Source organism: Macaca fascicularis, chromosome 9, assembly GCF_037993035.2.
Source record: "Macaca fascicularis isolate 582-1 chromosome 9, T2T-MFA8v1.1".
In the NCBI taxonomy this organism is placed as follows: Eukaryota; Metazoa; Chordata; class Mammalia; order Primates; family Cercopithecidae; genus Macaca; species Macaca fascicularis.
The window spans coordinates 59,997,090-60,012,886 of record NC_088383.1 but is presented as its reverse complement, the minus strand read 5'-3'; the positions used below and the strand labels follow the sequence as shown (position 1 = coordinate 60,012,886).

The 15,797-nt window shown below is 41.1% G+C and overlaps 1 protein-coding gene across 1 annotated transcript; it reads right to left on the bottom strand.

Annotated features, from left to right (window-relative positions):
* Positions 1-12,551: 12,551 nt before the first annotated feature.
* On the bottom strand, positions 12,552-14,550 carry LOC102118546 (large ribosomal subunit protein eL8-like). Its single transcript, XM_074000851.1, has 2 exons — positions 14,122-14,550; positions 12,552-13,396 (listed from the first exon to the last, which is right to left on the bottom strand). Exons 1-2 carry the CDS (start codon positions 14,548-14,550, stop codon positions 12,617-12,619), a joined length of 1,209 nt encoding a protein of 402 aa, XP_073856952.1. The 3' UTR covers positions 12,552-12,616.
* Positions 14,551-15,797: the final 1,247 nt, after the last annotated feature.

Here is a 15,797-nt window from a genome sequence, read left to right as displayed (position 1 = left end):
TACCAGAAACTGGGTGATTTAAACAACAGAAATTTGTTTTCTCAGTTCTGGAGACTAGAAGTGCAAGATCAAGGCATTGACAGGGCTGGTTTTATTATGAGGCCTCTCTCTCTTTCTTCTAGATGACCATCTTCTTCTTTTGTCTTCGTATTCTCTCCCTCATGTGTGTCTATGTCCTTTTTTTTTTTTTTTTTTTGTGATGGAGTCTCACTCTGTCACCCAGGCTGGAGTGCAATGGCTCCATCTTGGCTCACTGGAACCTCCGCCTCTTGGATTCAAGCAATTTTCCTGCTTCAGCCTCCCAAGTAGCTGGAATTACAGGCACATGCCACCACACCCAGCCAATTTTTGTATTTTTAGTAGAGACGGGGTGTTACCATATTGGCCAGGCTTGCCTTGAACTCCTGATTTCACCATGCCTCGGCTTCCTGAAGTGCTGGGATTACAGGCATGAGCCACCACTCCCGGCCTTGTCCTAATATTTTTTTTATAAGGACACTGGTCATACTGGACTAGGGTCCACCCCATTTACCTGATTTAAACTTAATTATCTCTTTAAAGACCCCATCTCCAAATACAGTCACATTCAGAGTATTGAGAGTTAGGACTTCAACATATGAAATTCAAGAAGATATAATCCAGCCAATAACACTCGCTCACTGTATTAGTTCATTCTCACACTGCTATAAAGAACTACCTGAGCCTGGGAAATTTATAAAGTAAAGAGGTTTAATTGACTCACAGTTCTGCAGGCTTAATAGGAAGCATGACTGGGAGGCCTCAGGAAACTTACAATCATGGCAGAAGATGAAAAGGAAGTAAGCACCTTCTTCCCATGGCATTGCAGGGCAGAGAGAGAGAGTGAAGGGGGAAGTGCCATATACTTTTAAACCATCACATCTCATGAGAACTCATTCACTATCATGAGAACAGTAAGGGAGAATCTGCCTCCATTATCCAATCACCTCCTACCAGGCCCCTCCTCCAATTTGACATGAGATTTGGGCAGGGACATAAATCCAAACCATATTACTCACCAAGCATGATGGGCTCCTTGTTCCTGGTACTAAATAGATAGATAGGTGGAGCTGTGTCAAGAAAAGAATGGTGGGCCAGGCTTGGTGGCTCATGCCTGTAATCTCAACACTTTGGGAGGCTAATGCAGGCAGATTGCTTGAGGTCAGGAGTTTGAGACCAGCCTGGGCAACATGGTGAAATCCTGTCTCTACCAATAATAATAATAATAATAATAATACAGAAATTAGCCAGGCATGGTGGCTACTATATATTCCCAGCTACTTAGCCTGAGGTGGGAGGATTTCTTGAGCCCAGGAAGCAGAGGTTGCAGTGAACTAAGTTGTGCCACTGCACTCCAGCCTAGGTGACAGAGATCCTGTTAAAAAAAAAAAAAAAAAAAAAAGGAAAAGAAAAGAAAAGAACTATGTGCCAGGCGCAGTGGCTCATGCCTGTAATCTCAGCACTTTGGGAGGCTGAGGTGGGAGGATCACTTGAGGTCAGGAGTTCAAGACCAGCCTGGCCAACATGGTGAAATCCTGTCTGTACTAAAAATACAAAAAATTAGTTGGATATGGTGGCGCACACCTGTAATCACAGCTACTTGGGAGGCTGAGGCATGAGAATCACTTGAACCCAGGAGGCAGAGGTTGCAGTGAGCCAAGATTGCACTCCAGCCTGGTGACAGAGTGAGGTGAGACTCAAAAAAAAGAACTGTGGATATGCTGTTGCAAATGAAGCTGATTAGAATTAGATAGTGCCAAATAAATAAAGAGCCTGGACATGACATTAAATGTTCCCTGAAAACCTCCAGCATTCTTTTTTTTTTTTTTTTTTTTTTTTTTGAGATAGAGTCTAGCTCTGTCACTTAGGCTGGAATGCAGTGGCGTAATCTTGGCTCACTGCAACCTCCACCTCCCAGGATCAAGTGATTCTCCTGCCTCAGCCTCCTGAGTACTACGATTACAGGTGCATGCCACCACACCTGGCTAATTTTTGTATTTTTAGTAGAGATGGAGCTTTGCCATGTTGGCCAGGCTGGTCTTGAACTCCTGACCTCAGGTGATCCACCCACCTTGGCCTCTGAAAGTGCTGGGATTACAAGCATGAGCAACTGTGCCTGGTCAAAAACAAAAAAAAAACCAAAAACCAACCAAACAAAAAAAAACCCTCCAGACTTCTATAGACAAGAAAGAAGCTCAGAACACTGCTCAGCTTCCAAAGAGTGCATAGTCTCCAATGTCCACTTCAGAAAATGCCAAGCAGGATAATAGAAAGGGATGGACCCTTTCCCAGAAGCTAGTCAGGAGGTATAGAGAATAATGAATTGGGAACCCCTCCTGAAGATCAGAATAAGTGTCTAATTCAAGGAATATTTTCTACACACAGGGTAGCAGGACCTCACAGTATCTTGCCATGAACCAATGTTCGTTCTGTATCTTCATTCATTCCTTTTTGATGGAATGTCTTTGTGGTAACCTGTCTCTGTTCCCCCATTGTGTATTGGAGTTGTAAGGAGCAGATAATTTGTCTTTTTAGTTCATAGAGTCTTTCATGTTGAAATGAAAAGTCACTAGACAGTAATTTTCAGTCATACGAAAATATCAAGGTCTCTAGTAAATGCATGGGCAAATACAAAAATCAGTATTATTGTAATTTTGGTTTGTAAGCCATTTTTTATCTTCCACGGGATTTAAAAGATAAATACATAAAAATTACAAATCTGTATTAATGAGTACACAATGTATGAAGATGTAATTTTGACATTAATACCATAAAGTAGGGGAGAGAAGAGCTTTATAGGAGTGTTTGTATGGCATTGAAGTTAAGTTTGCATCAATTTAAATTAGATTGCTATAACTTTAGGATGTTATATGTAATCCCCAAGGTAATAAAAAATTATTCTATCAAAAAATATTGATAGAACTAATGCAGAACAGAAAGCCAAACACTACATGTCTTCACTTATAAGTGGGAGCTGAACAATGAGAGTACATGGACACAGGGACCCCTGGGGCCTGTTGGGGGGTGGTGCATTGGGGGAGAGAGAGCATGAGGAAAAATAGCTAATGCATTCTGGGCTTAATACTTAGGTAATGGGCTGATAGGCATAGCAAACCACCATGGCACATGTTTACCTATGTAACAAATCTGCACATCCTGCACATGTACCCCAGAACTTAAAATAAAATAAAGTAAATATTGATAGAATAAATACAAAAGGAAATGAGAAAGGAATCAAAATGTAGCACTGATAAAATGTAACTAAACACAGCAGATGAGAGTAAAGGAGCAAGTAAGAGCCAACAAAGCTATAAGACATACAAAAACAAATAACAAAGCAGCAAAAGTAAATCTTTCCTCATCAGTAATTACTTTAAATGTAAATGGGTTAAAATCCCCAGTCGAAAGGAATAGATCGGTGGAATGGATTAAAAAGAAAACATGATTCAACTATATGCTGTCAACAAGAGACTCATTTTAGAGCAAAGGACACAAAGGGATAGAAAATTACAGGATATAAAAAGATATTCCATGCAAATAGTAACTAAAAGATTGACTGGGGTGGCTATAATAAAATCAGACAAAATAGACTTCAAATTAAAAATGGTTACAAGAGACAAAGGAAGACATTATACATTGATAAAATGGTTAAAACAGCAAGAAGAGCCGGGTGCGGTGGCTCAAGCCTGTAATCCCAGCACTTTGGGAGGCCGAGACGGGTGGATCATGAGGTCAGGAGATCGAGACCATCCTGGCTAACACGGTGAAACCCCGTCTCTACTAAGAAATACAAAAAACTAGCCAAGCGAGGTGGCGGGCACCTGTAGTCCCAGCTACTTGGGAGGCTGAGGCCGGAGAATGGCGTGAACCCGGGAGGCAGAGCTTGCAGTGAGCTGAGATCCGGCCACTGCACTCCAGCCTGGGCGACAGAGCAAGACTCTGTCTCAAAAAACAAAAAAAAAACAAAAAAAAAAAACAGCAAGAAGATATAACAATTATAAACATATGGACTAAACATCACATCTCCAAAATATATGAAGCAAACACTGACAGAATTGAAGGGAGAAACAGACAGTTCAACAATAATAATCAGACACTTGGCCAGGCGCAATGGCTCATGCCTGTAATCCCAGCACTTTGGGAGCCTAAGGCAGGCAGATCACCTGAGATTGGCAGTTTGAGATCAGCCTGACCAACATGGAGAAACCCCATCTATACTAAAAATACAAAAATAGCTGGGCGTGGTGGCACAGGCCTGTAATCCCAGCTATTCGGGAGGCTGAGGCAGGAGAATCGCTTGAACCCAGGAGGCAGAGTTTGCAGTGAGCTGAGATCACACCATTGCACTCCAGCTTGGGCAACAAGAGTCAAAAAAATTAAAATAAAAAATAAAAATAATTGGATGCTTAAATATTCCACTTTCAATGATGAATACCACAACCAGATCAAAGATCAATAAGGAAATAGAAGACTTGAGCAATACTGCAATGGACTGAATGTTTATGTTCTCCCAATATTCATATCTTGAAATCCAACCCCAAACATAATGGTATTAGGAGGTGGGGACTTTGGAAGGTTAGGTTATGACAGCAGATTCCTCATGAATGAGAACAGTGCCCTTACAAAAGAGACCCCAGAGAGATCCCTCAGCCCTCCAACCACATGAGGTAACAGTGAAAATATGGCTGTCTACAAGGAAGCAGTCCCTCACCAGATGCCAAATTTAGTGATGCCTTCATCTCGGACTTCCCAGCCTCCAGAACTGTGAGAAATAAGTTTGCATTGTTTATAAGACACCCTGTTTATTATATTTTGTTATAACAGTCTAAATAGACTAAAACAAACACTATGAACCAACTGAACCTAACAGACATGTATAAGATAATATAACATTTTTCTCAAGAGCACATGGAGCATTCTCTAAGAGAGATCACATTATAGGTCATAAAACTAGTCTTAATAAATTTTAATAGATTGAAATTACACAAACTATATTTTTTATCACAATAGAATTAAACTAGAAATCAATAACAGAAGAAAAGCTGGAACAATCACAAATACATGAAAATTAAACAACATAATCTTACATATAACCAACAGGTCAAAAAAGAAAACACAAAGGAAAATACAAAATATCTTTTTTTTTTTTTTTTTTTTTTTTTTTTTGTTGAGACAGAGTCTCACTTTGTCGCCCAGACTGGAGTGCAGTGGCCGGATCTCAGCTCACTGCAAGCTCCGCCTCCCGGGTTCACGCCATTCTCCTGCCTCAGCCTCCCGAGTAGCTGGGACTACAGACGCCTGCCACCTCGCCCGGCTAGGTTTTTGTATTTTTTAGTAGAGACGGGGTTTCACCGTGTTAGCCAGGATGGTCTCGATCTCCTGACCTTGTGATCCGCCCATCTCGGCCTCCCAAAGTGCTGGGATTACAGGCTTGAGCCACCGCGCCCGGCCCAAAATATCTTGAGACAAATGAAAACAAAAATGCAGCATGCCAGGCTGGGTGCGGTGGCTCATGTCTGTAATCCCAGCACTTTGGGAGGTCGAGGCAGGCAGATCACTTGAGTTAATGAGAGTTTGAAACCAGCCTGGGCAATATAGTGAAAATCCATCTCTACCAAAAACACAACAAATTAGCCAGGCGTGGTGGTGCATGCCTGCGGTCTTAGCTACTTGGCATGAATTGGTGGGAGGATGACTTGAGCCCAGGAGACAGAAGTTGTAGTAAGCCAAGATCATGCCACTGCACTCCAGCCTGGGTGACAGGTAAGAATCTGTTTCAAAAAGAAAAAAAAAAAAAAAAAAAAGCAGCATGCCAAAACTTACAGGACTTATAGGAGCACTCCTAAGAGGGGGTTTTTTTTGTTTTTTTGTTTTGTTTTGTTTGAGACGGAGTCTAGCTCTGTCACCCAGGCTGAAATGCAGTGGTGCGATCTCGGCTCACTGCAAGCTCCACCTCCCAGGTTCAAGTGGTTCTCCTGCCTCAGCCTCCCAAGTAGCTGGGACTACAGGTGCCTGCCACCACGCCTGGCTAATTTGTTGTATTTTAGTAGAGACGAGGTTTCACCATGTTCCCCAGGCTGGTCGTGAACTCCTGAGCTCAGGCAATCTGCCCGCCTCAGTCTCCCGAAGTGCTGAGATTACAGGTGTGAGGCACCGTGCCTGGCCTAAGAGGGAAATTTATAGCTATAAATGATTACTTTAAAAAGAGAAAGATCTCAAATCAACAACCTAACTTTATACCTTAAGGGACTAGAAAAAGCACAAATTAAACCCAAAGCTGTCAGAAGGAAGGAAATAATAGTCAAACAGACAAATAATACAAGAAATAGAAAACCTATAGAAAAACACTGAAGACAAAAGGCAAATATTGTATCATTTCACTTATGTGAGGTACCTAGAATAGGCAGTCATAGATTCAGAAAGTAGAATGTGGGTACCAGTGGCTGTTGTGAAGGGAGAATAGGGAGTTATTGTTTAATGGGTGCAGAGTTTCAATTTTTAAAAATTCTAGAGGTGGTTAGTGGTGATAGTTGCAAAACAGTGTTAATACACTTAATGCCACTGAGTTGTACACTTAAAAATGTTAAAACAATACATTTTATGCCATGTATATTTTATCACAATTTAAAAGATCATTCATCAGGATCAAACAATAGTCTTCAGTTTTGCTTCATGCTTTCAGATAAGAATTTAGGGAACTGATTTTGTCGTTATGTTCTAAGTTATACATTTGGAAGAAATGACGCTATGCTGGGTTGTTTATATTCCTCATATCTCTCATAATAATCTATGGCAGATGATATGTGTTCTCCTAGAATCTTGGCCTCAACTGGACACTTAATTTTATTTCACTAGAAGCAAGACCTTAACTCTTTTTTATTCAACTTTTTCGCTGCTCTGAAGGTACATCAGGGAACTTAACTCTTTTGTAACTAGATACAAAAGGCTACTAGATTCCCGCTCTGGAATATGAATGAGAATTTCACTGTCCTATTTTCATGGCTGCATGATTGCCAAACACCTTCTCTTCTCTTGGGGTTTTAGCCCTCAGCCTATTCTTTTGTACCACTTTCTATGTCATTTGAGATTCTGGGATACAAAATAAACAAACAAACAAACAAAAAACCCCAGCCGATTCTGGATAACTGAAGCAAAGTATATTTATGAATTGGAGGAATAATCTATTTTGAATATGCTTTCAAAATAGATGGGCTTGTAAATAGAAGTGACCAAAACAGCTATAAAGAAGAAGGAAAGAGGAAATGTAGCAAATGTCCTCTGCTCATCAGCTACCCTGGCTGTGCTGAAAGGCTTCTTTTTTTTTGAAACAGTCTCACTCTGTCCCCCAGGCTACAGTGCAGTGGCGCAATCTTGGCTCACTGCAACTTCCGCCTCCTGGGTTTAACCAGTTGAAGTGATTCTTGTACCTCAGTCTCCAGAGTTGCTGAGATTACAGGCACGTACCACCACACCCGGCTAACGTTTGTATTTTCAGTAGGGACAGGGTTTCACTATGTTGGCCAGGCTGGTATTGAACTCCTTACCTCAGGTGATCCATTCACCTCAGCTTCCCCAAGAGCTGGGATTACAGGCATGAGCCACTGCGTCTGGCCATGTGCTGAACGGCTTCTGACTTATCCTAGTGTTCTTGCAATATTAGCTCAATTTTCAAAGATTCAGAAAAAAAAAAAAATCTGATTGATCAAGCTGAGGTCACGTGTCCAGCATCCTGGTTCTACCATAATCTATGTGCTACTTCTGTAATTGTTGACAGAAAATTGACAAAAAATTATATATATTTATCAGGTGTAACATGATATTGGAATAAGTATACATCCTTTCCATAGAAGATTTTAAAAAAGAAATATGTATACATTGTGGAATTGCTGAATTGAGCTAATTAACATTTGTATTACCTCATATGCTCATAAACAGAAAAGAAAAAAAAAAAAACAGATACATTTCCAACAGGCATCCAATAGCCTTTATGCCACTGTGCATTGTAACTCTCTGAGAGATGGAAATGGTATCTGGCATTTCCCACACTTCTGAAGCAGAGTCCCACAGAGAATAGTTTGGAAAAACCAAAGTGAAGAGGTAATTGAACTTTTCCTTCTACACCTAGATTATCTCCCTACACGGAGTAAGCAGTTCTGTCCAGCATGCACTTGTGGAACTACCAGGAACTACCCATTTCTATGGGCAAAGGATGCTACTCAGGGACCTCTGGTTTTTGCAACTCTCCCATCTGGCATTGTGTAAAGGTGACTCCCATACCCTTGCTGAGGCCAGCATTCATCCTGGACCACCTGTCCTATCCCACCTCATACCAAATTATTCACTGATTCTGATACTGTGGCCTCCAACCTTGCCACAGATCTTCTTTACTTAGCCTCATCTCACCCCTTATAACTGAAGCTGAAAACTGTACTTCTCACTTCCACTGAGGTACATTGAATAACTAGTCCCAACTCTTCAACCCTCTCTGTTTTCATATTCTTGAAAGAGCCTCATTGTTGGGAGTCAGAAATCTCCAACTCTGAGGATTTATTTATTTACTCTTTTATTTCTGTCCTATTTTTGTCAGTTAATGTGTTTTGAACCTTAAATTTAAAAAAATTTTTTTTCATGGAACAGCCAAATCCAATTTTTTAATTTTAATTTAAAAAATTTTTTTCATAGAACATGAAGCTTTGTTATTATGTACATACACATTTAGGATTCTCATGTTATCTTGATTAATTAACCCTTTTGTCATTATGAAATGTTCCTCTTTATCTATGGTAATATACTTATCTTAAGATCTCTTTGATAATATTAATGGTATAGGCATGCCAGTTTTCTTTTTTTATGTTTAGTGGTTTTAGGGTAGAGCTTATCCATTTTGTTTTCAACTTGTATCTTCTGTAAATAACAGATAGTAATGTTTTGTTCTATTATACCGTTTCACAATTTATTCCTTTTATTTAATTTGTTTTTCACTTAATGTAATTTTTATGTGGCTGGGTTTAAGAACACAATCTTGCTATTTGTTTATTTGTGCTACTTGTTCTTTGTATCATCTCTCTTGGTTTCTTTTTGGTCAATAGGGCATTATTTTTTTACTACCGCATTTTGTCTCCTTTATTGGTATTTTATCTATAGCTCTTTCTACTGTATTTGTAGCAGTTTCTCTAAAGATTACAATATGTAAACTTAATTTATCAAGTCTACTTTTTCTTTTCTTTCTTTCTTTCCTTTTTTGAGACAGAGCCTCACTCTTTTGCCCAGGCTGGAGTGCAATGGTATGTGCGATCACCGCTCACTGCAACCTCCGCCTCCTGGGTTCAAGTGATTCTCGTGCCTCAGCCTCACGAGTAGCTGGGTCTATAGTTGTACACCACCACACCCAGCTAATTTTTGTATTTTTAGTAGAGATGGGGTTTCCCCATGTTGGCCAGGTTTGTCTTGAACTCCTGACCTCTAGTGATCTGTCCAACTTGACCTCCCAAAGTGCTGGGATTACAGGTGTGAGCCACTGTGACTGGCATATCAAGTCTACTTTGAACTAGTATTATACCATTTCAATTATAATGTTAGAATCTTATGACAGGATATTCCCACTTACTCTCCCTCATTCTTTTCCTTCAAATAATGAATAATTTCATGTTGAAATTATTCAAATAATTTTCTCCCCCTACCTCCTTGTCTAATCCTTTCTTTCTGGGGCTCCAATTATAGGTATTTTAGATGGCTTTACAGTGTCCCACAAGTCATTGAGATTCTGTTCAATTTTCTTTTTTTCCTTTTTTTTTTTTTTGAGGCAGAGTCCAGGCTGGAGTGCAGTGGCATGACCTCAGCTCACTGCAACCTCCATCTCCCGGGCTCAAGCAATTCTCCTGCCTCAGCCTCCTGAGTAGCTGGGATTATAGGCGTGTGCCGCCATGGCCAGCTAATTATTGTATTTTCAGTAGAGAAGGGGTTTCAGCATGTTGGCCAGGCTGGTCTCGAACTCCTGACCTCAGGTGATCCGCCCAGCTCAGCCTCCCAAAGCGCTGGGATTACAGGTGTGAGCCACCAAACCCGGCCTCTGTTTAATTCTTTGTTCTTGATTCTTTATTGATCTCTATTCTTTGTTCTTCAGTTTAGATAATTTTTATTGACTGCCTTCAAGTTCATTCTTTCTTCTGCAGGTCCAATCTACTTTTAAGCTCTTTCAATACATTTTTGATTTCAGGTATTGTATATGTTTATTTTAGGATTTGGTTCCTTTTTTAGTTTCCGTATCTATCCTTAGTTTCCATCTCGCTCCTGAAATTCCTGTCTTTTTCTTTTTTATATTTATCTTTTCCCATACATTCTTTAATATATTTATAATACTTTACAATTCTTGTGGGCCAGTTTCAACACTGTGTCATTTGTTGGTCTGCTTCTAGTGACAATCTCCCTCTATATTGAAGGTCACATTTTTCTGCTTTTTATCATCACTAGCAAGCTTTTATTGCCTTCTAAATATTGTGGTTGACACGTTTTAGAGACTTTGAATTCTGCTATCTTCCACTTAAGAATTTTTTTGTTGTTCTTGGAGGAAGTTTAATCACAAGCACATCATTTTGATCCTATGGAAACTTGATATGAGACTTTTCAGAGCAGACATATTTCAATTTTGCCTTTAGTCCTCAGGCATAGTCCTCAGTCCTGGGAAGTAGCCATTACTCTGAGGTGTGTCCTTTCTGGGGTTTTAATGGAAAGCCAGAGTGTTTACCAAGCTTTTCCTTTTTAAAAAGTAATTAAGTATTTTGGCCAAGCACAGTGGCTCATGCCTGTAGTCCCAGCCCTTTCAGAAGCTTAGGTGGGTGGATTACTTGGAGCCAGGAGTTCAAAACCAGCCTGGGCAACATGATGAAACCTCATCTTTACAAAAAAAATATAAAAATTAGCTGGGCGTGGCCGGGTGTGGTGGCTCATGCCTGTAATCCCAGCAGTTTGGGAGGCCAAGGCGGGTGGATCATGGCATCAGAAGTTCAAGACCAGCCTGGCCAATATAGTGAAACCCTGTCACTACTAAAAATACAAAAATTAAATGGGTGCAGTGGGGCACACCTGTAGTTCCAGCTGCTTGGGAGACTGAGGCAGGAGAATCGCTTGAACCTGGGAGGCGAAGGTTGCAGTGAGCTGAGATCACACCACTATACTCCAACCTGGGCAACAGAGCAAGACACTGCCTCAAAATAAATAAATAAATATTAAAAATTGACAAAAATTATATGTATTTATCACATATAACATGATATTTGGTATATGTACAGATCGTTTCTGTAGGAGATTAAAGAAAAGAAATAGGTATACATTGTAAAATGGCTAAATTGAGCTAATAAACATTTATATTACCTCATATACTTATCATCTTTGTGGTGAGAACACCTAGAATCTATTCTCTTAGTGATTTTCAAGAATATAATACCGTACTTTGTGACTAACTATAGTCTCCATGTTGTAAACAGATCTCTTGAACTGCTTCCGCCTGTCTAACTGAAACTTTGCATCCTTTGAAAACCATGTTCCTTACCCCCACGCCCACCTCCCAAGATCATCTAATGTGAATCGATCATTCAATAAATGTTGTTAAACACTTAAAGAGCTAATTCTGATCTATTTTTATAAGAGATATCACTTTCGTCAAAATCTCGGATATTAGCTTAGAGCAAAGATTTAATAGTTTTAAAAAATCAGCCATAACAAAATAACAAAAACAATAATATAAACAAAACCAAACCTACCAATCAAGAAATTATAGAGTATATTTTCATAATTTTATAGACTGCCCAAGCATTTCAGCAAAACAAAGCCACACTGAAAAATATTGACAAGTTTGTGTGCATAAAACTGTCAATCTTGTTTATGGGAAAAAATGCAATAAGCAAAGTTCAAATTTAAATGACAAGCCAGGAAAAAATATTTTTGATTGTGTATGACAAACATGAAGTTAATATTACTTGATGGGATCTGAGCTCTGCACTGTTTCTCTAGCACAGGGCAGCTGTTGAAATCTCTGGTCAGTGCTTGCTTTCCTCTGGATTCCTTGGAGTCTTGGCCTGTACCAGTGCAGCTTAGGAGTCAGCCAAGAACTTGAGAGGGGTTATATACAGATTTGGGGGTTCTCCCTCTGTTGGTCTCTTCTTTCTGGAATTCCTCCTCCCTCCTCAATTTCAGCTGCTCTGGAAGCCCTGATTCTGGACTGATTCTTCATCCCAGCCTGTTGGCCTCTTTCTGCTGGAGTTGTAGCCACACCTCACCCCACTCCCACCTACATAATTCCAGACCCCCAGCACTGCAAAGTCTGAGGAGTAACCTCAGTTACTGATCAAAATCAGTTCTTTAAATGTTTAACAACATTTATTGAATAATCAATCCTTTATTCACAGTTTAAAAGTGTAGCTCTGTCATATTTAGGTGACTAGATGTGCTGATTTGTTTCTGGTGTCTGTTCGTTCTATTCCCTTAATCTGTTTATTTATCCTTCTGCTAGTCTCACAATGTTTTACTACAGTAAATTTCTTGAAGGAAAATTTGTATTATTTTAATTATTTTTATGTACAGAAAACTCAACAGTGTACATTTAACTCAGTTTAGTGGCAAGTTCTTTAGCCTTTGCCTTCTTGAGCTTGGCAATACGAACCACAGACTTGGGACCTAGGACATTGCCGCCCCAGTGACAGCAGATCTCATCGTATCTGTCATTGTAATTGGTCCTGATACCTTCCACCAGCTTAGCCAAAGCGCCTTTGCCTTCCGAGTTCACCTGTGTGAAGGCGACAGTGGCGCAGGTCTTCCTGTAGACTAGATGGCCCAGTCTTGCCTTCCCCTTGATGCAGTAAGGGACCCCCATTTTACGACACAGGGCAGGCAAGAAGACAACCAGCTCAATGGGATCCATGTCGTGTGCAATCACCATTGGCTGAGCTTTCTTATTCTCCACCAAGGTGATGATGATGTTAACTCCTGCTTGAAGGACAGATGGTCTCTTAATGGGGACTTCCCCTTTGCCAGCAGTTTTCTTCTGGGCCGGGGCCAACAGCCTCTGCTTCTTCTCTTGCTTTGTCTCTGGTCTGTACTTGTGAGTAGCTGTTTGGCGATCCAGGGCCTGGGTGAACTGGTTAATCGCAGAAGGCACTTTCAGCTGCTTATAGAGGATGGCTCTCTGCCTCTGCAACCTAATATAGCGGGGCCATTTCACAAAGCTGGTGAGGTCTCTTTGGGGCTGGATGTCCTGTCCAATGCCAAAATTCTTAGGCCTTTTCTCAAATGGGGGATTCACCACTTTGTTGGCCTCCTGCTTCTTCATGACAGCAGGGGCCGGAGCCACCTTCTTCCCCTTGGCCTTCTTTCCTTTCGATATCTTGGGCAGTGGGAGGGGAGACTATTACAGTAATTTTATGGTACTTATTTTATTTGTGTCTGGCAAGACAAGGGCCTCTGCTTGTTCGTTCGTTCGTTCGTTCTTTCTTTCTTTCTTTCTTTCTTTCTTTCTTTCTTTCTTTCTTTTCTTTCTTTTTTCCTAAAATTTCTCCAAGGTTTGCATGTATTTAACCCTGCAGATGGCATTTACAATTAACTTCTCAGTTAGTTGTTTATAAGGTTCTTGTGGTGTGTGGATCCTTTGAGTCCAGGAGTTCGAGACCAGCCTGGGCAACAAGGGGAAACCCCATCTCTACTAAAAATACAAAAATTAGCTGGGCATGGTAGCCCTTGTTTGTAGTGCCAGCTAGTTGAGAGGCTGAGGTTGGAGGTTCGTTTGAACCCAGAAGGCAGAGGTTGCAGTAAGCTGAGATCATGTCACTGTTTGTGTGTTTGTGCTTATGTTCACACTGCATTAGATGAAGGGTTATTTTGAGAACTTGGATACAGTACGGTGCTTTGGAACTTGTGGGCGAGTAGAGGGGACGGGATGGGCGCAGCGAGGTTGCAGGGGGCTTCCATTGCTGTGGTTGCGGCAGCAAAGCCTCTCTAATGGGATCCACCACTTCTCTAAGGCACCTGCCCTCCTTGTTAGCCCGCAGCCGCAGACTCCAAGGTCCCGGGATAGGTGGGGTCAGAGAAATGCAGGGCTCTGGCCAGAGGGACCCTCGGCAGCTCCCTGCGGTTCCCGTGAGGCCCAGGCAGCGGTTCTGGCACTCCAGCTAGGGTCGCTCTCGGACTGGAGGGCGCGGAGGATACACGGAGCCGTTTGCCTGGCTCCGCGCTCGGCTGTCTTAGCTCACGGGGCGACCTCGGGGACGCCCAGCGTCCGCCCTCTCCCCCTGCGCCGCGTCTAAGCAGCCAGCCCCAGCGGCCGGAGGGTCGCGTTGGTTGGGGCGTGGGGCAGCTGGAGGGCTGAAGGTCCCCAGCGCCGCCTCCCGGGCGAGGGGCGGAGGCGCGGATCGCCGAAGTCAGCCCGCCCCAGGTTCGGCATCCTGGAGCCCGAGTGCATCCCAGCCCTCGCCGCATCCAGCGCTGGCTGGCGGCCAGTCCCCCAGCCTGTGGCTCCAGGATGCGCTTAACGCTGTCCCCCATACCCCAGAACCCTCCTTAGAAACAGGCGCACCCTGCCACCCATTACCCATCCCGAAAACACACCCCTGCAGGGCCAGCCTCATGTTTACACTGCACACAGTAAACATTAGCCCCCCAATCACTTTTTTAAAATTATGTGCTCTTTAGGGAATAACATTTCAGTTTAAAAATTTCGGGAATTGATTTCAGAGCGTGTAATGGGGTAACCTTAGAGCGATAATTTTGATGTATTCAAATCAATGGTAAACATTTCTACAAATGGTGGAAAAGGAGAACCACTTCAATTAAAATCGGGAGCTACAGACAGACACCAACTGTCACCACCATTGCTTAATATTGTTTTAGAGATCCAAACAGATGAAATTTAAAAATGAAATTAAGTGGCATGAACATCTAGTAAAAAAAACAAGGCCATCTATTATTCCTATAATTGGAAAACTAGAGACACAAGTTTTAAAAAAAAGTCTGGAGTATGTGAATTTGGGAAGTTTGCTCAACCAACCTGAACATACCCAAGGAGTGTTTGTCTACTCTAGGAACAAGAACCTTATAAATAAATTTCGTAAGAAAGCTACACAAATTTTATTTTAGACAAACCGTAACATGGTAATGAAACAGAACAGTTCACAGTTTAGTTACGTAAACATCTGTTAAACTTAACAAAGTCACTCAATCCATATATGATGAATTAAAACTACTTTAAAAATAAATAAATAAAGGGTGTTGCTTAAGGTTTGAAAGGGGTTTTGAAGGATCTATTTGAACTTTGATTGGGGCAGCCAAGATGATTATTCTAATATCAGCAGAGGACTTTAACCATAATTGATCAGGTGCTACCTTTAGCGGGTTTTGTAATTTTCATTACTCAATAATTCAGTGTCTTCTATGGCAATATAGACTGCAATTAAATTAGATTTTGAAAAATTTGTTATGTCTAGTAACTCAGTTTTATCATCTAATTCTAAATACATTTTCCTTTTTTGGGGAGAAAGAAATGTATTATATAATTCTAAGTCTTTTTCTATAAGATGGATGGGAGCTGATTCAACCAAAAGGAAAACATAAGTCCCTTGTAAGTGAAATAGCTGAAAAGCTACAGGCTGAGATTTATAAGCCAATACAGGAGTATTTGTGACACCCACCATTTGAATTTTTTGTTTACTCCAAGGAATGAATCTTGTAATAAGGTTAGGTGTATTATAGATAATGTGGCTCCAGTGTCAACAAAAGCTTGTGTTCATTCCCCA

Excerpts from the sequence above, each read along its gene's own strand:
- LOC102118546 (XM_074000851.1), bottom strand. The coding sequence starts at position 14,550 with ATGGGGGACAGCGTTAAGCGCATCCTGGAGCCACAGGCTGGGGGACTG. Across the intron at positions 13,397-14,121 it reads ACCGCAGGGAGCTGCCGAGG|ATATCGAAAGGAAAGAAGGC; the intron begins GTCCCTCTGGCC and ends CCACTGCCCAAG.